The sequence below is a fragment of the Alosa sapidissima genome, chromosome 15 (assembly GCF_018492685.1).
Source record: "Alosa sapidissima isolate fAloSap1 chromosome 15, fAloSap1.pri, whole genome shotgun sequence".
NCBI classification, from domain to species: domain Eukaryota; kingdom Metazoa; phylum Chordata; class Actinopteri; order Clupeiformes; family Clupeidae; genus Alosa; species Alosa sapidissima.
The window spans coordinates 28,535,580-28,560,686 of NC_055971.1; the positions used below are offsets into that span (position 1 = coordinate 28,535,580).

Genomic DNA, 25,107 nt, shown 5'->3' on the forward strand with positions numbered 1-25,107 from the left:
GAGCACTTTAACAAACACAACACAACATTTCAGGAGTGTGTGTGAGTGTGTGTGTGTGTGTGTGTGTGTGTGTGTGTGTAGTTTCTATATGGGTTTTGTTGTGCTTGTATGTGTGTGGTGACACTGTTTGTGTGTGTGTGAGTACTGGTGTGTGTGTGTATCTGTGCTTGTATATGTGTGTGAGTACTGGTGTGTGTGTGTGTGTGTGTGTGTGTATGTATCTGTGCTTGTATAATGTGTGAGTACTGGTGTATGTGTGAGTACTGGTGTGTGTGTGTGTGCGCATCTGTGCTTGTACACTGTATGAGTGAGTGAGGGTGTTTTGGTGCAATCACTCACCAGCTTGCGGACGTCGTCATTCCACACCTCTCCAGCACTGGGGTGCTCAGCCATCAGCGACACGCCGAAGAGCTCAGTGAACAGGCTGTTGAGGCCCTCCATGCACGCGCCCAGGGAGAAGAAGGGGCTGTACAGGCTGGGCTCAATGTTAAACCTGAAAGCAGACCATACCACACACACACACAAACACACACACACACACACACACACACACACACACACCACACACACACACACACACACACACACACACACACACACACAAACGTCAATGTTAAACCTGAGAACAGACCTTAACACAGGTTTGGAGAAGGTGGTGTATTTGTGATTAAGATAGGCTTGGAGAAGGTGGTGGTTTTTGATTAAGGTAGGCTTGGAGAAGGGAAAGACAGGAAAGGGAAAGCAGTCAACAGTTGGCCCAGGAAAAGTTGCTTTGCAGCTACCCTGAAGAACCTACTGAACATAACTAAACTCACTGAACCTTTGTCAGGTGTCACACTGAGGGCATACTTAGGCTTCTACCTCAGTTCATACTCATGAAGGAATTTATGTATTTGGTTCATTTAGTTCAGTTCAGCATTTCCCTGTCACCTGTATTGCCCCACAATTCATGCTATCGGGCCCTGCGTGGGAGGATCCCTGACCCCGTTGTCATGGCAGCACCCCCACCACGATTTACTTTACCCACAGGCAGGCGCACACTTGAAGGCCCGTGGTTGCTCAACCACCAAAAATGACAGTGAGCGATAATTTTTGTGGAGAACATCCCATAAATCACTGAGGGGTGCATTGTTTCCTGGTTACAGAAGAGCGCTCATCCCTCTCTTCTGAGCAGAGAGGAGAAAAAAAGGAATGCCCAAATAATTCTGTCCTTGGAACATTTGGCGGTTGTTAAGAATCTCAGAAATGTCTCTCTCTCTCTCTCTCTCTCTCTCTCTCTCTCTCTCTCTCTCTCTCTCTCTCTCTCTCTCGCCCAAAGGAGACGTGTCTTGCAGGCAAACGAGTGAGCGAGGTCTCTTCAAACTCTCCAGAAACTAAAAGCGGGAGCTTAGCATTTTATCTGTCAGTCACCCGGGCACTCAGTACATGTCCCCCCGGCCCTCTACAATTACCCTCCTCCCAGTGCGCAGAAAGCAGCGCCACCCAAAGTACTGCCGACGGTCATGCCTTAACTGTCACTTCGACTTTCATTTTAAAAAGGGGTTGGGGCACTGAGGTGAGCTCCTTTACCGGGCACATACATACACACACACGCACGCACACAAACACGCACGTACACACACATACGTTTCCAACAATTACAGGACAATTATGGTGATATTGCAAAGAGTGTGACGTAAACGGCACAGATGAAGCTTCCAGGAACACAGACCAGTCCTGCTCTACGGTGCTACAAATCACTCACTTGCATTTTCTCACCGTTTTCCAGTAGAACTGAAGCGTTAGGTGGATACCACACATAGAACTGAAGCGTCAGGTGGATACCACACATAGAACTGAAGCGTTGGGTGGATACCACACATAGAACTGAAGCGTTAGGTGGACACCACACATAGAACTGAAGCGGTGGATACCACACATAGAACTGAAGCTTTGGGTGGATACCACACATAGAACTGAAGCGTTAGGTGGATACCACACATAGCTGGAGGGTTTGGAGTCACCGAGTTCACCCTTTTTCTTCCCCTCTTCCCTTTCTCTACATTATCTCCCCCACACCCTTCATCCCTCCCTTCATCTCCCCCACTCCCTTCATCCCTCCCTTCATCTCCCCCACTCCCTTCATCTCCCCCACTCCCTTCATCCCTCCCTTCATCCCTCCATCTTTTTTTTTCTCTTTCCTTCTCCAGCAGTCTGCCCTCCGTGACCTCTGAACTGTGGGAGGAAAAGCTATCTGTGTGCTGTGGACGTCCGTGTTGGTGCGAGAGCCGGCGAGGCCTAAGGGACCTGGATGTCCTCCCTGCCCGGGTCCAGCCCTCATTAACTATGCTCTGGGAGGACTCTCATGAAACAGAACACACACACGGCAAAAACGGCCAAAACACACTGTATGTGATTGATGGACCTCATATCTGAATGGATCTTGATGCTTCTTCTGAGACCCTTTCCATGCGACGGCTACAAACTTGATGTGGACAATGAGGTCATCCTGACTTTATTTGGACATCCAGACTTGGAAGAGTACACTACACTATGAGGGAACGAGGCGTTAGAAGCACTTTCCACTACATAGACAGAAGAAATTTGTATTATTCCTTTTGTGGTGATATATACGAAACATTGACACTGACAAATATATGGAATGTGGCTTTGGAAGTAGACCACAACCACTGAGTAACCAAAGATTTGGAGACTTGGAGACCTTTATCTTTTATAATCTTACAGCAAAGGAGGCTGGTAGCTCTTGGTTGTAAAAGCGTAGATTTTATCCTCGTATCGGGTCCTCCTCTTGGAAAATGTGATCAGTTCATGAGAAGGAAAGCAATCCAGGCACTCCAGGAAAGGTGACTGAGGAAGGTATATTTAAAAAGCCTTTATTTGTTACTGGCTAATCCATAGCATAAAACGCCAACATGTTTCGACCACACTTGGTCTTCATCAGGGCATGTACATTTATAAAAAAAACTCAGTGCCTTCCACACAGAGATGAAAGGCTGTGGAGACGGTCAGGGTACCCCTAGGGTGACAGCCTTGCTAAAATAAACCCTATTCTCCCCAACACGGGGCCAACAGACAAATAACTCTGCAGCCAAACAAAAGGCCCCCGCATCATCCTTCAAACTTGAAAACCTACACTTTCTGCATCTCATTTGACCTCCACATGCAAGGATGCTGCAGTCAGGTCTCAACTGGAGCAGAAAGCAAATGATGAAGGAGAATATTTCCAATACACACATGAGAGAGAGAGAGAGAGAGAGAGAGAGAGAGAGAGAGAGAGAGAGAGAGAGAGAGGAGAGAGAGAGAGAGAGAGGAGAGAGAGAGAGAGAGAAAGAAAGAAAGAAAGAAAGAAAGAAACAAAGAAGGATAAAAAAAACACAGAGAGGAAAGGGGGCGGACAGAAAGGCAGAGTGTTGAAAAGATAGCACAAGGAAGCGGGAGAGAGAGAGTAAAAAGAAAGTGAGAGAGAGAGAGAGAGAGAGAGAGAGAGTGAGAGAGAGAGAGAGAGAGAGAGAGCGACTGAAGACAGCTTGACCTGTGTTCTCTCTCCAAGCAGGAGCACCTGCATCACACACACACAGACACATACACACACATTCCTCTGCTCAAACACACACACCCTCTCGTCTGCTCATCTGGCTGTACACACACATCCCCTCTGCTCATACAGCCCAGTGGCCGGCCAACCCACGAGCCGCCAGTGTGCAGACACACACACACACACACACAGGTGTCCAATATGTCTTTGGACAAATATGTAGGTGATGGGGGCAAGGAAATATTTCCTTCTTACTGGGAAGACTCTCCAAAGTGTAAGTAAGACTAACGCTAACCCGTGGTCATGCTACTGCATGCAATACATCAGAACAGCAAAATACTGCACCGGACCAAGAAACTGGGTATAGGGCTCCAGAGTATTAATCTCATCTGCTCGTCTGGCAACATGAGTCATTGGCCTTCTGTGTAGCACAAACAGCAAAGCGATGTTCATCATCATCAAAGTGTAAGAGGCCAGGAGGAGGAACCACATGTAACAAGACGACAGATGTACAAACACACACACACACACACTCTCTCATCAGTACATCTCCAGAGGCCCATTTTTGTCTAAGAACGGTCATCATGACAGCTAGTTTTTCATTCCCTGGTTGCACTCATACTGCCAAACAATGTGTACCGTGCTGTGAGCTACTTTAAGTAAAAAACAAACAAAAAATAGCTTAAAGCTATAGCAATGTTCTATTGCTATAGCTGTAACTGTAGCTTACCTGTAAATGTTAAAATGCATGTTATTCTATTGCTGTGAGTCGCTTTGAATAAGCACATCTGGCAAATGAATAAAGATAAACGTAAATGTAAAAGTCGCTATACCGTTACCATTACAAATTAATGTAAACTTAACTTTAAACTAGCTCTAACCTGTCGTCATAGTGTTCGTCATGATTATATTAAACCTCTAAACAACCACTTGGAGGCTATGATGGTGATCAAGTCGCACAGAAGTCCAATCAAGTACAGTGCCCGTCCGTACAGGGAGAGCTACTCAGAAATAAACTCATCTGGTCTTGCAGCGAACCCAAAACTCAATAACAAAAGCTTAAGTCCACCGCAACGGCAGAGCGGTGTTGAAGTCCTGAAATCCTGTCTGTTCGCATGACAGGTCATATTAAGAAAGGAGGGGTTGGGGGGGTTGAGAGCACATCTGGTCGCGGGATTAGGGGCAGATCATCAGCAGCAGCTCCCAGAGTAAACATGAGTGGTCAGAACAAGCCTGTACTTACAATCAAAACAAAGAAGACGAGGAAGAGAGGGAGGAAGAAAGAAAGAAAGAAAGAAAGAAAGAAAGAAAGAAAGAAAGAAAGAAAGAAAGAAAGAAAGAAAGAAAGAAAGAAAGAAAGAAAGAAAGAAAGAAAGAAAGAAAGAAAGAAAGAAAGAAAGAAAGAAAGAAAGAAAGAAAGAAAGAAAGAAAGAAAGAAAATGTGGCGACCACCCCACAGGTGCGCCACTGGATTAGGTGGTGTTGAGGAAAGGCAGGAGACAGCAGTTCCATACAAAAATATAATATTTATTTAGTCCACAAACCAGGAGGAAGCACAGCAGGAATCTAGACATAAAAATCCAGGGATCTTCAGTATGTATATCTTCAAGTGAACATTTGAACTCGCCATTAAACTAGGCAACATTTGTACAGACTTTCTAGGCTCCCGATCCAAACCAGGCGACCTTGCATAACTCTGGACCATACTTTATACCCTTGCCTCACAGCAAGCAAGGTTAACATTATAAACTTCAATTTACTTTCTAACTCTAAACTTCCCTGAGTCCCTGGATCTCCAGCTCTTCCCTCTGTCTTCCGTTGCCTCCCATCTATTGTGTGTCTCTCCCATGTGAAATAAGCCTGCCTTTAAATAGGCTAGGCAATTACCCAAATAGGTCTGGGCTAAACCATAGGGAATGCGGGGGTGGTGGTGGTCTGTACCATTAACCCAATCACAGTTAAAATCAACACCTTAATACAGACACATACATATGAAATACATATGAATAAACCTGGAATTGAGTGCAGGTGAGTGTTTGGCTGCAGTCCATGGAAGTGTGGCACAAGGCAGTTTTTCAAAAGTTTGTCATAGGGGAAAAGGAGAGGACTCCGTTTTCACATTTCCTTCCCCTTCTGCAGTCTCACCAACCAGGTTAGGAGAGGCTCTCCTGTTGTGAGGTAGAGATTTAGCTTTATGCTCTGCGATTGTTGATGGCTGGAATACTGAACTGGAATACTGAACTTATTTTTGGTTTGTTTGTTTGAAAGTGTTTTTTTTTTTGTTAAATAATAGCCTATTGCTATTCCTGCAAGTTTTTCTTTTGGTTATTTAATAAATAGAATTGCACGCTGAAAACCTCTCCTGCACCTCCTTTTCCACCTACAACCCCAAGCTCACATCCCAATTGGTGGGCTGGCTGCCTCGGTCGCTCACAGAAAGAAAGAAAGAAAGACAGACAGAAAGATAAATGGAATGAAGGGACTGGGCAGCAGTACTCTGCTCTGTAACACTGCTGCTTGCATTGTAATCTCTCCAAACCCACAGATACCGCACAGCTGGACGCTCCACTTCAGTCCGTGCATCGCAGCGCAGTCAGCAGAGACCAGAGCAGAGCAGATGCATACCAGAGCCGGACAGAGCGGAGATTGTGCAGAGGAGGAGGAGGAGGAGGAGGAGGGGAGCGTCTGGAGCCATGTCCAGCTGCTGGCCTGCACGCCTGCCAAGGGCCTGAGAGGTCCGCTTCATCCCCGGCCAAATTAATATTTCAATTACGCTTCATTTACAAGCTTAATATCAATGACTGACTTCCACAGAACAGGAGGAATGAAGAGGGTTCAAGAGGTGTGCCCCCCCCTCCCCATCGCCCCTCTCTTCTCCTGCATGACGCATAGTGCTATTGGGGTATTACTTTGTGCAGTGGAAACGCTAGCGAACTAAAGCCCTTCATTATGGCTTTGGAGCAGCGAGCGGGTGAGCTTGGGGTTTGCGGAGTACGGATATCGCTTTTCCTCTCAGTGGGACGGCAGCGGCGGCTAACGTTACACTCTCCCACCAGCCCTGGCCATGGGCCCAGCAGGGGAAGCTGGACGGAGGGCAGATGCTTGTTACGCTGGACTCACTCACAAAAGGACCTTTCCCAGACCTAGTCTGGTAGTGTGTGTGGGTGTGTGTCTGTGTGTGTGTGTGTGTGTGTGTGTGTGTGTGTGTGTGTGTGTGAAAGTGTGTGTGTCTGACCACAAGGCAATTAAGAGTTGTTCCACACAAACTAGCAGAGAAATGAACTACAGTAGAATGAAATTAAGTTAATAAAGTTTCCATTTTAGAGGCTGTGCAAGTCTGCCACGACTTCTTTTTGTTTGGCACATTGCACACTGTGTGAATGAAGTCATGGGGGACTATGCCATCGTTATGCTCCTACTAATGCGGTGTTTCCCATACATTGACCTATTTGTGGCAGCCCACCACAATATCAACATTGACCACCACACAATGAGTTTCCAGGTTGTACTAAATTGTACTTAAATCTGGTTAGCATCATAACCACGCTGCGCTAATGTGTTAAAAACGGTTGCATTCAAGTTAATTCTGCAAGCCTACCACCACAAATAGAATTCAATTCTGTGGGAAACACTGTAGTGTCTGAGGCTAAGGGAAAACAGAGGCATGGCAGCAGGAGATATGGCTCCTACACACAGTTGTGTGCGTTGCAGTGCTGGAGACGCATCCCGTTCACTTTACATGGGCTCACGTCATCCGTTGCCGAAACCATCCCGTTGCTCGCGTTGAGAAGTTCAGCTGTTGCTGCACCGTCAGACGGCACCGGCCAATCAACGAACAGCACCAACCAATCAAATTAATGGTATACTTCAAGTCATTTGCATAGCTACCGTCGGGAACACCCACTGACATGCGTTGACGGAACGCAACTGTGTGTAGAAGCCGTTAGGCCAAACAAGGATGGGAGATGTGGTACAGTGATTAATAGTAGTATTTATTATCACTAAGCTTTATGGTGCCTAGCTGGAACACATAGTCATAAACTGCCAAAGCCTTTTTCTATCTAGACGGAGGCCTCAAGGTCACGGCCCAAGAGAGAGTGAACTCTGAAACGAAGCTGGGCCAGATCAGGGCCTGGTCAGAGCCACATCGAGCATGTCTCAAGGTCAAGGTCAGCACTGAATCAAGCACTGTTTCGTTCCAAGTCTTCCTTGCTTGGTGCATTGCATGTGTATTGCATTGTGTTTACTGATTTTAAACGGCACTGTTTAACGTGAAGCAAGTTAAGTAAGCAAGTCAAAATGTAATGTCCACAAATTATTTGTTAAGAACTTCCCCCAAAGCATTCATACGTGTTGAAATGAACTAAACCTGCAGAATTATGCAACCAAGAGAGAAGTTTGCTGACGTCTTGTGGAAAGAGACTAGCAAGCTTTGCCTTTTTGGCTGGGTAACTTGCACTGCATTCTAAAGCCAAGCCAAAGGGAATGGGGAAATGTTCCAAACCCTTTAAAATGTGCTTTTCAAGAAAAACATATGCCCATCTGTGGAAGACCAAAAAAAAAGACCATTCGCCCCCTAAGAAGATGACACACTTAGACATCCCATCCAACAGACACACACACACATCCCAGCCAAAAGACATTCAGCTTGTGCTGAGATGGCAAGTCCAGCGGCGGACAGAACCAGAACTAGAGGGAATTAACAGGACGGTGAGGGATCCTCCCAAACAGTGACCTTCACAATGCCGCCAGCACTAATAGGTCCAATAAGGTCATTATTTGGGTGCTGCATTCTTCACCAGAGGCCTTCTGTTTCTCTCAATGAGCCTACTGTTCCCATCATTAGTTTTAGTGCATCCAGCACCAGCAGTTCTGCCAGTGGTACCGTCAACAGTAAAACAAGAATGACATTTAAGAGACGTTACTTTTGTAGCAGACAGTGTGTCGTAGCGGTCATGGCAGTAGAAGCCATTTCTATTCCATTTTTTTTTGGAACTATATAGCACAGGCATCCAAATAGTTACGTGACGTGACAAGCGCTCACAATAACAGTACAAACCATAAATCCACCCTTCAGTAGCACCGTGAGTGACCCCTGTGCGTTGCCATGACACTCACCTCTCTGCCCTCAGCACCCCACTGAAGTAGGGATGGTCCCACGGCATGAGGTCCTGCACAAGAGCAAACACATCAGTGGTCAGGAACAGCTATTGTATAGAGACAGCAGTGCTACTTATCCAGTCACCGTCTACTCTGTGGGTTTAATGTCTGGATGAAGTGCCATCTCTGACAGTATATTTCAGTTCACTGCAGACTGCCATCTTGCCACTGATATTATTCATCCTACCATCCAAGAACAAGACTGAGTAATAAAAGAATGCTCCAAAGAAACTTTCATAAATGAAGACAACAGAGACCTAGCAGCATCAGTCAGTCATGCATCTGATGCCTAACATCAGTAGAGACTCTTGCTCTTTATTAAAAGAGGACTAAAAAACTGTCATCTGAGCGCAGCGATACTTCCTTGCCTCATGCATCTGATGTCTAACATCAGTAGATGAAACAGCAGGCAATACCAACATTACACCACAACACAGCTGGACTGTGCAAACCTACCTACCGCATTTCTGGGGTTGAGCTTGGTCTTCATGTCCTTCATCATTGAGAAGTCCTGTGCTGACCTGTCCCCGTCAGTAACACACACAGTAAACACAACATACAAAAACAAACCCTGAACAAAGACCAGCCCTCATCATACGTGAGAAGTTTAAATAAGTTGATGCCAATATATAATATCGGATAAAACATTATTCCTATATTTTCTGTATAATACTGAAATCATAAGTAATGCAGTGGTATATGAACAATGGTCCAGACTATAAGGTCTGCAAATTGTAGTATTTCTTTTACTGTTTTGAACTCATGGCACTGCAATGTGTGCAATAAAGCTTTTTTTTTTTTTTTTTTTTTTAAATATATATATATATATATATATATATATATATATATATATTTTATGATTAACCTTACTGCAAATGATGTGTTCTGTACAACTTAGAGGCATGCACTGCCATCTAGTGGCCAAACCAGTCAGCACTAATTCAAAACTGCAGGTTATTCACATGTAGCAACACTCCACAGATTTGACACTAAAAAAGCACAGATGTTCTAGTCAGTAGAACTCTTTACACAAGATAAACAACACTGCCACCTTACCTGTCTGACAGCTTGTCTGTGAGAAGCTGCAGGAAATTCATGACAGTTTCTGCAAAGCACAAATTATATGTAGTACGGTCAGTTACAATCACAGTTACCAGTAGCAAGCACATTTAATGCATGACCAATATAAGTGTGTCCCTGATATTCAAGCTGCATCATACAAATTGAACTTTGTTGTATGAACTATTACTAATGATATTCTGGAGTTGAAAATACAGTCTGTGATTATGATAAAGGGTTGTTGATTGTTGAGCTAAACAGCCAATCAAATTACACTCTTTCCTTCCATACTTCCGAAGCACTCATTTCATTGGTTGGCATGGTTATGGCTCAGCCCGAGCCTTGTTTGTCGCTTACAGAGCCAGAATTACGTACAAACACTGGAGTTATTTTTTGAGGGCGGATTTGCTGAATTTGAAGTGGAGGGGATAAGAATCAAGGGCTTCTCCTTTAAAGCGGTTGTGGCTTACCTGGGCTCTTAGCCATGGTCCCTTTCAGGGCCCTGTGTGCGTACGAGTCATAGCCTACGAGTTTAGCCAGCTCGTGTCTGCACACCAACAGCTCCTCCAATGTGTTCATCAGTTGGGTGTTAGGGTAGAGGAAAATCTTGTAGGCCACCTCGCGAACCTGAGGGGGATTAACACACTCAGCTGAGGCCCAAAGGCAACATGAGGAACAACAGCACAACAAAAGGTTCAAGGAACATACGATAGTGCTGGATTGAACAACATTGTGTCATTTGACACACTTCTATCCAAAGATATCTAGATTCAAATGCATGCACATCATGACCTCAAGAACACTGCTTCTAAATGTAGGATAGAATAAGCATTTTTGTCTTTGTTTCAAATTTCCAAAAATATATTTTCATCTATAGATTTGTGAATGAAAATGATATGTGTGTGCTTATCATATGCATACAACTGAAATGTATGTGAATAGACAAAAACCTGTACTTCTCCATCACAAGAAAACACTGAACTGGTACTGTAGATCCATAGTATTCACAGAAAATGAAGCATTACTTGCTATGGGAGAATAAGCGAAGAGAATACCTACCAGGTCATCGGAGGTGTCGGCATGAAACCCACTGACGTGGATGTATTGGCTGTCTTTGAAGAAGTGATGCTGAATGTGGCTGGGTAGTGCATTCCTCTCAATCTTATTCGGCATGTGAGAACCCACAAGAAAGTCATTGTTCAGGTCCAGAAGCTTCACGTTGAGGTTGACCGCTTCCTTGCGCTGTTAAGACAAGGCAACAAAAGGCACACAAACACATAAAGTTTAAGCTAAACATTGACTGATATTTAGCAGGCGTTTTTATCCAAAGCAATAGAAACTTGCAACAGTGGTTTCGGGACTCGAACCCAGATTGACCAATGGTCAGTTGGTGAAATTGCCGCAGCTCCACCAAGCCCACATTAACAACAAAAAGTATATGCTGCCGATATTGACACAATAAGCAGTGTTTCCCACAGAATTGAATTCTATTTGTGGTGGTAGGGTTGCAGAATTCATTTTAATGCAACAGCTTTTAACAAATTAGTGCAGTGTGGTTATGATTCTAACCAGATTTAAGCACAATTTAGTACAACCAGGAAAATCATTGTGTGGTGGTCAATGTTGATATTGTGGTGGGCCGCCACAAATAACTCAATGTATGGGAAACACTGCATTAAGACACATTTACATGGTTAATCAAATACGGACATCCATTAATAAAGTCAAATGTCAAATGTCAAAATAGGTGTAAAGTCAGGGGGATGGGTGAGGGGACACACTTAAGAATTACTCCTACTTACCTTTTTTTCATTGAGGTGGATCCCACTGATCTCAAAGTCAAACATGAACAGCTCTGCCACTCTCCTGGAATGCAAGCCAAGTTCACATTATATGTAATGCTGCATTATTTGCTATGGAGGGCTTCATTGCCACAGCTCAACTGGCAGAACAAGAGGTGTGCTCAAATTTGCCAAACAGGTTAATGTGTTTTCTTTGAACCTGTATATTTGAACGTTTGGTGCAAACACTCCAAATTAATTGATTCAAACAGTAACGGTGTCAACAACAACAACAACAAAAAAACACTCTAGAGAAAAGGAGAAGCTGTTTTCACACACCTTGTTTCTGGGTCCAAGCTGTTCATTACGTCTTTGTTGTCCAGCAAATTCTTTAAGCTACCGCAGAGCTCCACGTTGGTGTTAAGCCTGTTGGACAACCAGAAGTTGTCAGAACAGACGTCACTCACATTTAAAAATGTGTTAATCTTCATTTAATAAAGAAACATACTTCTCGACCATGGTGCCAATATTAATACAGGTTTTTTCAGCAGCCTCCCGATAAGCTGGATCAGGGTGGGCTACTTTAACAAAGTCAGCCTGAAAGAACAGCACAGCAAATCATTATTACATAAGACATCCTGCTGTTATTAACAGCAATAATTACATAAGTATTACCTATAACCTAAAATCCTTCAGTTACAACTCGTTAACACAATATATGAAGGAAAACAGAAGCATATATGCTACAAAAAACATTTACAGCTAAAATAGGAATAATTTAGCTTAAGAGAACACAAAATATGCAATAACTGCACATTCCGGAGTCTACAGTAAAGGTTGTTTACCAGATCTGCAACTTTACATAGTGTGTCGGAGAGTTGGTCGAATGTTTTCACGGTGATGGCTCCAGGTGGGCTGCGGCAAGCTTGCTCAACTAACTGCTCGGTCTCCCGCAGAGCCCTGTCCTGAACCACCGCAAACCCATCAGGGGAGCTCAGTTCTGGTACACCAAACAGACCCTTGACAAAGAGGGACATCACTGAGTCAGTATGCAAAACATTTTACGTTGTAGAGAAAACATTTGTGGTGCTAACGTTACATTTCTAGCCCATGAACCAAACTGTCCAGCCACATTTAACATTTGTTATCTGTGAAAAGTACACTACGAAGTGAAAAGTACACTACGTACGACATTTTTCTCAAACAGGTCGAGTCTTCTCTGTTGCTTGGCATTGAAGGCAGCTCCAACAGGTGACCATGTAGCGACTTTTCTGATCACGGAGGACGCCCCTCTATGTCGCAAAACTGACAGCAATCGTTTGCAAGAGGACATTGCGAGTGTGCTTAGGCTGTTTTCGGTGGAAAGTACAATACATACAGTTTTAGAAATAACATATACATAATTATACAAGTAATTAATTTAACCTTGCCCTTTGATGTTAACCGCTAACTAGCTGTTAGATGGATATCATTAACTTACAGCCAATGTAGCTCCTAGCTCTGTCCGTTAACGTTAGCCAAACGCAGGAATTCCAAGTATTTCACAACACAAAACAAGCCGAGCAAACCATTTACCGGAGTATATTATTACCGTTAAAACATCAAAATCGTTCAAAACTGGCTGTCGTTTCTTACCAACACAGCTACAACATTCACATGGCTAGTAAAGATTATGGCGGTCGCTGAATGATGACATCACACTAACCATCTTGTGACATCTTCTCCTAGGGCAGTCGAGGGAGCAGTGCTCTTCTCTTGCCGTTATAAATAAATACATTTCCTAAAATTTGATACATATCTTAAATTTGCTAAGTACATTTTTTTCCCCTTGCATTCCTGTATTTTTATTTATTTTATTATTTGCCAATATGACAAGTCTTCAGTTGCAATGACCTGAGATTTGCATTGCAAACAGGATAGGCTGACAGATCATTAAGTACTTGCACTATGTCATTGTTTACAGTTAAACATTCCCTGTAATTTTGCTTCATGAACACAACCAGTCACACAGATCTTAGCTATGAACTATCATTTATTTTAATAAGAAAAGTTCAAAATCAAACATCTCTGATTCTGTTGGTAAAAGTGCTGGCTATAAGATAACAGTGATCAAAAAACGTCCTCACAGAAAACCCCTCTTGTACAAGGACACACATGCATTGAGTAACTGCAAGTAACAGGTGCATTCTTCAAAATCTGTCAAGGACCTTAATACTGAAGCTACAAAAACGCAGAACATTAGAACTTATTGCCAATGAGAAATCGTTTCATTTTCAAACAATTACTGATTTCTCAATCAATAGTTCCTGATTCAGATTTTAGTGTCCGTTCAGAATTTCCCATGCAAGACATCATCATCGTATGGACCTCCCACGTGCACCACCTTACTCTCTAGCTGACATCTTCTCTTTTATCTCTTTATCTCAGCTTGGAGCCTTACTTTTCCTCCTCCTCTTTCTCCGATCCCTGCAATGTCAGACCAAGTCGAGACTTGCTCCCCACCTCCTCTTCTTCCTCCACCTCCTTTTCTTCCTCCTCCTCCTCCTCCTCCTCCGTAGGGCTGGAGGAACCACATTTCTGACTGAGTTTCTGCGACATGTGGTTTGCCTTCAGGCGAGTCTTGCTCCTTACCTCCTCTTCCTCATCGTCACCCTCACAGCTAGAGCAAATATATTTCTGTGACCTGTAGCTTCCCCTCTGGCCAAGTCGAGTCTTGGTCTTCTTCTCTCCCTCAAAGAGAAACCTCCCTATGTGCTCCCTGAGGGAACCTCTCGATGGTGCCACCTTTTTTGTTTTCCGTGCATGGAATTCTTCGCGATCACTCCCAGTCTCGGAAAGCTCCCGTGCTTTTTGTTTCTTGCCACAGCGTCTTTGGTCTGATTCGGAAGCTATGGCGCGTTTCTGTTTGGCTCCATGCCTTTGGTCACCGATCAAGCCTTTCCCACTCCTCGAGTGACAACCTTCCAGGTCTCCTTCAGAGTCATCGAGCGCATACTTCTTCTTAGGGGGTGGCCTCCGTTGTAGTTTTCGGCAGAACAAGTGTTTCCCTTCCCTGGCAGCCTCTTTGCACTTGTTGTGTCTCCATGAAGTGCATCTAGTAGACTCTAGTAAAGTCAATAATCATTCAACATTGATAAGTAATTAGATAAATAATTGAATATTGGAAGGAGTTTTCTCCCAAAACATGGCAATACTGTAGTACCCACCGTTTCGTCCCTTAGAGACACACTTCTTTATTGGTTGGTGGCTCCCATTGGTGACACCGCTCTCCATCCTGCCCTCACTCCTCTCTCCTCCAGATGCCATCTCTTCATGTTCACTTTTAACTGCGCGAGAACAGCAGAGTCAACACAATATACTGGCATCTTGATTATGTAACACAGCAAAATCGGCATAGATAGATAGATACTTTTTTGATCCCCAAGGGGAAATTTAAGGTCTCAGTAGCATACATACATCACACACAACAGGCATTGCTATATGAACACAATTCCAGAGGTATATCTTGTCTGTGATGATTAAGACAATGTTCCTACCCCTTTGCAAGTGGTTACCCATTTGGATCCGAGTGGGTCCGCAGGACCGTGGCCTGTCTCTCCAGACATTTTGTTGACACAAAGGTGAAATATCATCCCAGTCGCTCTGACTCACTTCACTCTTGCTCTCTAACAACGGACAGCAAAACAATATTTAACATTTCAGCTCTTTTGTGTTGTGGAGTTGCTTGTGGAAGCTATGTGGAATTCTGTAGGTTACAAGTTGTCTTGAACACAGCCAAAATATTGCATTAAATACAGCAAACACAATGTGGTCTTACAAGAGAGCCAGCCTGGCGCTAGTTGGTTTGCAAGGTAACTTCAGTGGATATCTTGACAACACAGAGCTTAGATGTTTTTAATGTTAATCAAAACTGTTTCTTCACTGTCACGGTTCAGACAGACGACCAGAGGACCACAATTGCGTCACACCAGAAAGTTTATTAAACTTCAGGGAAAAGGGAAGTAGGGAGTGAGTGAAGGCTCCAGGGGTTATTCCAGGGGAATAACAGGGATACAGGGGTTCCGTCCAATGTGCTGTGACTGTGTCCCCCCCAGTGGCACCGATGCGTCCTATGACGCCGGTGGTGGGTGGTCCGGAAGTCCTGGGGGGGGGGGGGCACAGACACAACAGGGCGGATGAAACGAGGCAGAAGTACAGTTCAAGGGAGATCCAAATTCGTAGTAGCAAGGCAGAAGGCTGGTCAGAGTTACCGGGATCGAAGAGTAGTCAGGAGTCGTTACGGCAGAAAGCAGGTCTGGTTTTCTGGGGCAGAAGAGAATCCAAGATTCAGGCAGGTCCGGGGTCACAAAACAAGCGTGAGCCAGAAGCGCGAGCAAACAGGTTCCGGGTGTGAGCTTTGCAGACGATCTGACAAAGGAGAGCTGAAAGACAGGGCTTTAAATACTGGGAGAGGTTAGTGGGTAATGCAGCGCAGCTGGCAGAGTAATTAGAGCAGAGCAGAGCAGGGACAGGTGGAGCTAGTTAGGCTGAGTAGAGAGAGAGTGGTGAGCAGAGTGGAAGATAATGGAAACCACTTAAGGTGGTAACCCGGTGGAGTGAGAGGGCTCATGACACTTCACATTCTCTTGCTTTTTCTAGGTCATTTTTGGATGCCATCAAACAAACAAGAAAAAAACACATAGCACCTTTCAACATCTGTAAGTAACGTGTTTTGTTTGTAATACTGTTGTTAAATGAGAAAACACTCTATATTACAACTTGAGCTTTATTTGTTGTATTTGTAACTTCAGAGGTACAGTCTCATTTGTGATGATTACGACAACTCTTACCCCTTCTCAAGCAATTGCCAACTTTGAGCCGAGTAGGCTGGCTGGACCACCATTTGTCTCTCCGAACATGTTGTTGACACAAAGGTGAAAGGTCATCCCAGTCGCTCAGGCTCACTTCAGTCTCGCTCTCTAATACTGGGCAGCAAAACAATATTTAACATTTCGGCTCCTTTGCTTTACTTAACTCTTGGAGTCTGAAAAACGGCACACTAGAGAAGAGAACAAATATGAAGATGATACCTCAATCTCATTACCACCAAGTCAGCAAGGTATCTATTTGAGAACTATTATAACTATATGACATATGAATTTTTGAGTTGAGAAGAGCATCCATCATTCTTCTTCACTAGTTAGACCCCAGTGCACCCTTTTCAACTGGTGTATTGTGCTGTTTGAGGAAATAAATTACTTTCGAAGTTCAGACAAGTTTCTTCTTTTCACTCTGCCTGCAACAGGCAGTTGAAGGAAAGAAAAGCCAGAGCCATTTAGTCCACATTTTCCCCAAGTTGTTTCCTTGGGTTAAGGAGACACCTACTCAAAGACACCTGCTCCTCATCATCGGATGAGGACTTGGGGGTGGGGGACCTGCGTTGTCCGTGTCGCCGGCGCGTTCTCGTGCAGTTCCTCTCCGCTGCAGTCACTTTGGCTGAGGTAGATTTGGTTGAAGATTTCACTACCACTTTTTCCGGAGCTTTCAGAGCAGGCCTTTTCTGGTTGCTGCGCAGGCAAGGCAGAGAGGGGGGTTGCTCACACACTAATGAAGGGCCAAGTGTGTGAGTGTGTGTGTGTGTGTGTGCCTGTGTCTGAGCTTTCACAGTAGCCCTTTCCTGGCCAAAAGCAGACCAAGGAGATTCCTTATACTGAGAATGAACAGATTTACATTTTTTGCAGCTGTTTACTTTTTGCAGCTGTTTACTACAGTGAAAACAAAGCATGATATGACTGTCATGAAATGCCATTAATCTTGTCTTTGTCTTACAGCCCGTTTCCCTTTCCTAGATCCTAGTCCTGACTTGAACGCACATTGAGCTAACCCTTAATGCATTCTGCACACTGGTACTTCACAGATCAAAATGATCTGGTCTGAGTAAAGTGACAGAGTTTAGGGAACCTGGTGGTGCTTTTCACTGCCGTCCTGTAATCGGATATGATGTTCCAGATGTGCTCCTCGAAGAGCTCAGACAGACGCATAGTCGTTTTGTACATCTAAAGAAAGTGGAGGAAATGGATTCAGTTCAAATTAAGTTAAAATAAAACTAAAAGAAATCATCTCCATCGTCATCATCACCATCATCATCATAATCGATACTTGATTTGAATTGAATTGATTCAATTAACTAGATACTTAAATTGATATTGCATTATTTACAAATGTTTCACACACACTGCAAAGCAAACCTTTGAACGTTTGTTCGGGCAGTAGGCTTTTGCATAGCCAAAAATCAGCTGAACATCTTTATAAAGCTCAATAGGATTCTTGTATTCATCCTGCTCTAGCGTGCGCCGTACAGTCACGAAATCCCCTGGTGGGTCAAAGATGTCATCGTCCTGAAAGGACTAAAAACAAAAGGGTGACACAATTTCAACGATAAATCAAGACTGATCTTGCAAGTTATGGATTGCATGAAAATTTGGGCAAACAGGGTATTGCGCCAACGGCTCCAGGCCTGGCGGGTTCGTTAGTTACAATAGTGTGTCAGTCCTTCAATCAAGAATGAACTCGCACACCAATGTTGCCGATGCAAAAGAGTAGATTTTTAATCCATAAAGTGGTGGAAAGTGCAATGTGCTACCAAAGTGCAAAACATTTTCGATCCCATTCAGACTATCATCAGTGCAAACGATCAAAAAGGAGAAACACCCTTAAATAGACTGCGTCTAGTTCAGTAGATCTGCCACTCAATCAACCTAATTAGGTTGAAGTGTGGTTGGCATTTTCTTAAAAGGTACTGTCCACCTAATTGGTGGTTGACATGCAACATACATACAGAGATATACAATGTGCGGTGAGAAGTATAAATTAAAAAAGTATAACAGAAGGGAAATAATGAAGAAAATAATAATACGACTGCACCCCTGTTTATGGCTCCAATGCCATAATCACGTTCACAGACGACACCACAGTGGTGGACCTGATCAGAGATGAGGATGAAACAGCATATAGGGATGAGGTTCAGCACCTAATGTGTAAAAATAATAACCTGGCACTCAACACCCAGAAGACCAAGGAGATCATTGTGGACAGGAGGGCCAAAAGCAAGGCACACACACCCCTCCATAATTAATTAATCTCTATCATCTACATAACTGCACAGAATACTGTACTCAACCTGCACTTTGGTATTTAATGCTTCTTTGCACTTCTGGTTGGATGTCAACTGCATTTCATTGGTTCTGTACATGTACTCTGCTAAATGGCAATAAAGTTCAATCTAATCTAATCTAGTCTGATCTATTAATAAATCATGCTGGAAACTATAGGGAATGCAGACATGGAATATTCATCAAATTCACCAAGTCATCATAATAATGGTGATATACACAATGTATCAATATATATCCATCTTTAAACTCAAATCCATATATAATATTGTGCTAAAATGATATTATTTTCTATGGTTAAAAAACATTATATCCTATACACTTAACATACAAGTCATCACTAGAGATCAACCATGTATAACAGGATAGTAACATCGACTAATTTATTGGAAACTGCACCACACATACGGTACATCTCTAGCCACAACAGCTCCTCTCTGGCCTGAGCTACTTCACAGTATGGTATTGTCTTCACGGTATGGTATTGTCTTCACAGTATGGTATTGTATTTACGGTATGGTATTGTATTTATAGTATGGTATTGTATTTATGGTATGGTATTGTGTTTACGGTATGGTATTGTATTTATGGTATGGTATTGTCTGCAGAAGTGGGGTTCTTACAGTGTCTGAGTCCTGGTTCGCAGTCTGACGGAAATGCATGGAGTCCTCAGACTCTAATATGTCTTCCAGCAGACGTCTACACTGCTTCTTCCAAGCCTCAGGGGCAGGTATAGGTTCAGGCTCTACTCCCAGCTAGACAAACATAGAGACCAAAAACAATCAGACAAACACACCAAAAAGTGGAGCATTTGGGACTAGTTTGTCAAGACAGGCTCTTTTGAAATTACCTTACAAGTGCAGTCGGTGATTGCGCAGGAAGTAATATTTGTTTGTGTTTATATTTAAATTTATTCGCAGACATTTTGTCCAAAACAACGTACATTACATTCTAACCAAGGACCAAATGAAACACGCCAGGGAGGTACCTCACCCCTACCTTCAGTATTCCCAGAGAAGCTTTCGCTATTCTTTGGGGGACAGTCTGCCACCACTTTGTTTTCGTCTGGGCTGCCTACAGAGACTGATTTTTTTGTTTTTTTACAGTGTACTTACAGAATGAATGGTCAGCTAGCAGTCGTGAGGAGATGATTGCTGAATGTGATAAAAAATGTTATGGGCTTGAAATTGCGTACAATCGCTGACTGCACCTTTAAGAGAGCAAGATATAAAAGTACCTGACGCAAACCAGGTCCACAGGATGTTCCAGGCACTTCAGCATTCAAGTCCTGCAGACAAAGCAAATCGCACAAGTTTAACGAAGGTGCCCTCCCAATTCTCCCCATATGCTAGGCCCTGCCCCTCCATTTTGTGTGTTACTGTGTAGGGGTAGAGTGTAGTGGGTGATTTACCCCTCTAAAAGACCCTCCACTCCACACAAAGCAATGTTTTGAAAGAGATTTGAACTTGACTTTTTCTGCACTTCCATGTTCATTCAATATCAGTGCAGGTGGCCCATGAGAGGAAAGTATCAACATTACTGTACAGTTGCACTCAAATATAGACCCTTTCAAGATAGTTCCATTATCAGCATCATAGTTGGCCCCACAAGACTTCCTTTTTAACATTACATATGTTATCTTAATGCAGAGGAAGTAGATTGGGGCCCAAATAGAACGTTCAAGAATTGTTTTTGTTTTTATTGTTGAAAGGGTCTATATTTGGTGCCCATCTAAGGTATCATTGTACTTACATTACTCGTCGCTTTCTGTGCGAGGAAGGTATCTATTTTCTCTACAATATTCTCCAGTGCGTTATAGAGATCTATGCCAATACACTCCGGTTTGGTTTGTCTGAAAGATAGTCAAAAATCAGACATTAACAGAGGTATAGGTGTGTGCGCATGTGTGTGCGTGTGTGTGTGCTTGTATGTGTTGTGTGTTTTCAAAGCGGCTCTTTTCTAGCTGATGAAGAGACAAAAGCAAGAAAAGGTTCATATACAGAGCTCTTAAAGGAAAAATCCAGTGATTCATCTCATAGATCTCCATTTCTCGAGGTCACCAAGTACTGTCGGTATGAAAAAAACAAAAAAACAATCTAGCTCAAGTTGCTAGTTCCAACAGCTAAAGCAGTCAGGCAGCTACAGGGATACACTCTGGGGGCATGAACGTGGGGGCTCACGTACATGTCCCCAGAGTTTAGTGCTGTAGCTGCCTGTCAGAAGTGTTTTGCTTCACACCGACTGTACTAGGTGACCTCGAGAAACGGAGATTTATGTGAAAAATCTCCATTCTCCTTATTCTTCCTATATTTTTCAGGAATTAGTTTTTTTTGCATTTTTTTGCTGAACTGACGTCAAAACAAAAGACAGAAGCCCTCTAGAGCTGTGTGGCGTCTGTAGACCATCACCCATATCTCATAATGTTGATGAAAATTAGAAAAAAATAAAAATCCAGCATCCTGATCATGTAGAAGAACCAACATAGGATGACCCCCTCTACCTTGTATAAATAAGCAAATCGGACTAGTGTTTTTCAAAAGTTATGTGAGCAGACGCAAGCAAACACAGACAGCCAAACCTGATTACAATACCCAATACCTCCCAAGTTTTCATGGAGGATACTAGACCTCCACAGATCAAAGTGATATACAGTAACTAAATCTCTTCGGTGTTCTGAGGAAAATCAGAGTTAGGGAACCTGCTAGACTGCACTCTCTCCTCAGGCAGCAGAGCCCACTTAGTGGATCCGTGGTTGGGTGTCGGAGGCTCCTGGCATTGCTGTCTCTTGTGGAAGGCCTGGCTGTCATGCAGCGTCTCACTGCTTTTCACTGCCGCCTTGTAATCAGATACGATCTCTCTGATGCGTTCCTCAAAAAACGCAGACAGACGCACACTTATTCTGTTCATCTGAGGAGAGAAGGGGAGGGGCGAAGTGGATTTTTCATCATCATTAACACTTTTATAAAACACATTTATTGCCAAATGTCTCTGAAATTAACAGATGCATTGAAAAGCAAACCTTTGTGCGTTTGTTTGGTGAGTAGGCTTTTGCATAGACAAAGATTAGCTGAACATCTTTGCAAAGCTCGATAGGATTCTCGTATCCATCCTGCTCTAGAGTACACCGTACAGTCCCAAAATCCATTGGTGGGTCAAAAGCCTCTGCATTGTACTGAGAGGAGTGAAAGTCACACGATCATGAGTGCCACAGTTTCAATGTCAAATCAAAATTAATTGATACCTTAATCTCAAATCCAAATAACATGATATTCAGATAACAGGTTATTATTTTGAATGTCAAAAATAAATGACATTTAAGATACAAGTTTGTTATGACCAATGCATTACAGGATAAGAATATCGATTAATTTATTGGAAACTGCACCACACATACTGTACATAGCCACATCAGTTCCTCTCTGGCCTAAGTATAAGTAAGTAATATATATACACTCTTTTGATCCCGTGAGGGAAATTTGGTCTCTGCATTTATCCCAATCTGTAAATTTATAGAAACACACTCAGCACACAGTGAGGTGAAGCACACACTAATCCCGACACAGTGAGCTGCCTGCTACAACAGCGGAGCAGTGAGGGGTTAGGAGCCTTGCTCAAGGGCACTTCCTACTGGTCGGGGCTCGAACCGGCAACCCTCCGGTTACAAGTCCAAAGCGCTAACCAGTAGGCCACAGCTGGCCTGAGTTACTTCACAGTATGGTATTGTCTTTACAGTATGGTATTGTTTGCCGTTCTGTAGCTGGAGTTCTTACAGAGACTGAGTCCTGCTTCACAGGCTGACGGAAAGGCTTAGAATCCTCAGACTCGACTATGTCATCGAGCAGACGTCTACACTGCTTCTTCCAAGCCTGAGGGCCAAGCGTAGGTGCAGGCTCTGCACCTGGCTAGACAAACACCCAAAACAATAACATAAAATTCACACAAACACACACCAAATATCTGAGTTAGGTCAGTGAAAGGTGCTTTCAAAAAGTGAAGGGACTGCCAATGCAAAATTACAGAGAAAAAATAGTACCATACATCAAAATGATTTTGTTTGTTTGTTTTTTGCAGTTACCTCGGTTACATTGTTAGAGTACTCCATGATGTCCTTCAGTGTACTACAGATCTCTGTGATGTCAGTGCTCTCTTGCTTACTGGTAGGGGAATAATTAAAAATATAGATGCATTTCCATAAGAAAACGGAAGTATAAATTAATTCTCATTGACAGTAGATGCTCTCTAAATTAATAGTTATAATTATCCAGTAGCTTTTTATTTACTACCCATGTTAAAGCTACTTGTCTGAACTGATTCGGTGCTTTCTGAGGCACCAGAATAATTTGAGCGCTTATCCATATAAGGTCTGTTTGAGGTTCTACCCAGAATTGGTCAAATTCATTAAATACATGTGATGTTGACAACGGATGGATGACACAAAATACTAGTAACGTATCATGCAATGCAAAATGTATGTTTTTTAATTATATATAACAATATATATATATTTGCCTGATAGTTAACTTAGCTAGTCAATGCTAGCAGAAGTTGAAGCGTGCAATAGCAGATTTTAGAGGTATGCCTATCTCGAAGTAAATGCATTGCTTGTGAGAAAGCGCAAAGCGAGGATACAGGCAGTAGGGATTTACAAACGTTACTTTGTCAAAACCAGCCGAAGTTAATAGAATAAAGGTCGTCCTAACTAGCTATCATTAAACGCGTGGATACATTTATTAACGTATAAGCTAGTTCCGGCCTCTCACCTGAAAAAGACTGATTTCCTTCCAGTGGCTATAACGGATTTCAACTTTCAACCAATATTAAACATTGAAAAGCCAAAACAGGCTTGCGTGAACGAATATGTATTACATGCTAAACACTCTTATGTAATCTATAACCACTCAGGTCAGTTCATCTCCATCAGTTCCATACTGTTGCTCATTTTGTGACACTAATGCGCCTGCGTTTTCCAGTGTTTAGATGGCCTACCACAGTCTGAATTGTGGTACTACCAGAGAGGGTTAAAGCGGAGCAATCAAGGATCTTTGGGACTACTTGTGTTTGATTTGTTGGATTATGCAGTTGTCAAAAAAATAAAAAATGTACCCCGTCAATTATTCGTCAACGATTCCAGGCTCACCGAAACACCGGGGAACATGAAACGTATGGGTTTGTAGACTTATGGGTATGTAGACTTTTAGGGGAAAAGTGTTCCGGGGCCACACACCCATTAAAAGTAGGCACACACTTTCCACAATCAAGTAAAAGTACAAGTGATTCAACTTCTTTACTCACATAGAAGTAAGTACACTCTTAAGTTTTTTTTCCCTGTACACCTATGAAATCAATCTTACACTAAACACTTTTTAACAAAAATACTTCTAGGGATGGATTCACCCCTAAATGTATTAGGCTATGTAACACATTATTGAAAATAACTAATTAGATTTACACTGTAAAATAGGTCACTTTTTTACTTTTTAAAGGTCTCTCTATTTTTAAAGGTCCCCCTCTACGTGACCAGACCTCATCAGCCAAGTACTATAGACATGTAAATGTAAATAAGGTTTATAGGCAAGTATACTTGTATACAAGAAATGTGTGTTCTGCATTTTACCCATCTGGGGGTATACAACACACTCACACACAGTTTACACCATTTCAAACACACACCCCTGGAGCAGTGGGCAGCCTTAATCCTGGCACCCGGGGAGCAGTTGGGGGTTAGGTGCCTTGCTCAAGGGCACCTCATTTGTGGATGTGGGAGAGCGTTGTTCAAATCACTCCCCCCAACCAGCCAGGGATCAAACTGGCTACCCTTCGATCACAAGTCCGATTCCCTAACCAGTAGACCACGGATGCTATGCTCATATAGGCCAAAACCTGTACATTTATAATCTGCTAATGCAGATTTCCCCATTTGCAGTTTGCTCATAGACCGGTTACCTCCAAAAATACCATGTCATAGAATTTTGCCATTATTTTGATTTTGATCATGATCGATAAATATCATGTTGAGAACATTTTTTTACGAATTCCTAATCACAATTTTTGAGAATTCCCAGAGCCAATTCAGTAATGTTTGCTTGTAAAACACTAACAATAAACCCTCAAGATCCTGGGGGGACATGTTGGCTCCATGACCATGATCATTATTCTGCCCCAAACTATTTTTAAATAATAGAAATTAGACTTTGTATAATGGAGGTCGTATAATGTTTGGGGGGGGGGCGTTTCTGATCAATCTGCCTCATTTACACCCCTAAGAATTTTATTATTAAGAAAGTTAAGCCCCTCACTGCAGAACCGGTCTTGTCCTGTGAAATGTGTTATATTAAATGTGTTATATTAAGAAAAGGACATTTATCAAAAATGTGATTACATAAATGTGTTCATAACACCCAACCTGAACAAGGATACACTC

At 42.9% G+C, this 25,107-nt stretch overlaps 2 protein-coding genes across 4 annotated transcripts in view; both read right to left on the bottom strand.

Annotated features, from left to right (window-relative positions):
- LOC121683640 (mitochondrial intermediate peptidase-like) overlaps positions 1-13,248 on the bottom strand; it is a 41,399-nt gene extending 28,151 nt beyond the window's left edge. Inside the window, 12 exon segments of the mRNA XM_042063361.1 lie at positions 340-493; positions 8,654-8,706; positions 9,156-9,216; positions 9,752-9,800; positions 10,225-10,381; positions 10,814-10,996; positions 11,557-11,620; positions 11,875-11,961; positions 12,044-12,132; positions 12,381-12,554; positions 12,725-12,884; positions 13,171-13,248. Coding sequence (XP_041919295.1) covers positions 340-493; positions 8,654-8,706; positions 9,156-9,216; positions 9,752-9,800; positions 10,225-10,381; positions 10,814-10,996; positions 11,557-11,620; positions 11,875-11,961; positions 12,044-12,132; positions 12,381-12,554; positions 12,725-12,868 — 1,215 coding nt within the window. The 5' untranslated portion in view covers positions 12,869-12,884; positions 13,171-13,248.
- A 359-nt stretch (positions 13,249-13,607) lies between these two features.
- Positions 13,608-23,664, bottom strand: LOC121683639 (bromodomain and WD repeat-containing protein 1-like). 3 transcript variants are annotated; one of them, XM_042063359.1, is made up of 15 exons: positions 23,447-23,664; positions 22,762-22,840; positions 22,457-22,588; positions 21,706-21,858; positions 21,385-21,593; positions 20,439-20,538; positions 19,924-19,974; positions 19,310-19,441; positions 17,763-17,912; positions 17,476-17,570; positions 16,900-17,081; positions 16,365-16,499; positions 15,072-15,200; positions 14,742-14,861; positions 13,608-14,639 (listed from the first exon to the last, which is right to left on the bottom strand). In XM_042063359.1, exons 2-15 carry the CDS (start codon positions 22,786-22,788, stop codon positions 13,972-13,974), a joined length of 2,283 nt encoding a protein of 760 aa, XP_041919293.1. In that variant the 5' UTR covers positions 22,789-22,840; positions 23,447-23,664; the 3' UTR covers positions 13,608-13,971. The 3 variants fall into 3 exon arrangements, with proteins under 3 accessions (XP_041919293.1, XP_041919292.1, XP_041919294.1); XM_042063358.1 differs by having other exon boundaries at positions 17,763-17,921; XM_042063360.1 differs by lacking the exons at positions 13,608-14,639; positions 14,742-14,861; positions 15,072-15,200 and adding an exon at positions 15,493-15,956 and having other exon boundaries at positions 17,763-17,921; positions 23,447-23,663.
- Between the last annotated feature and the right edge of the window lie 1,443 nt (positions 23,665-25,107).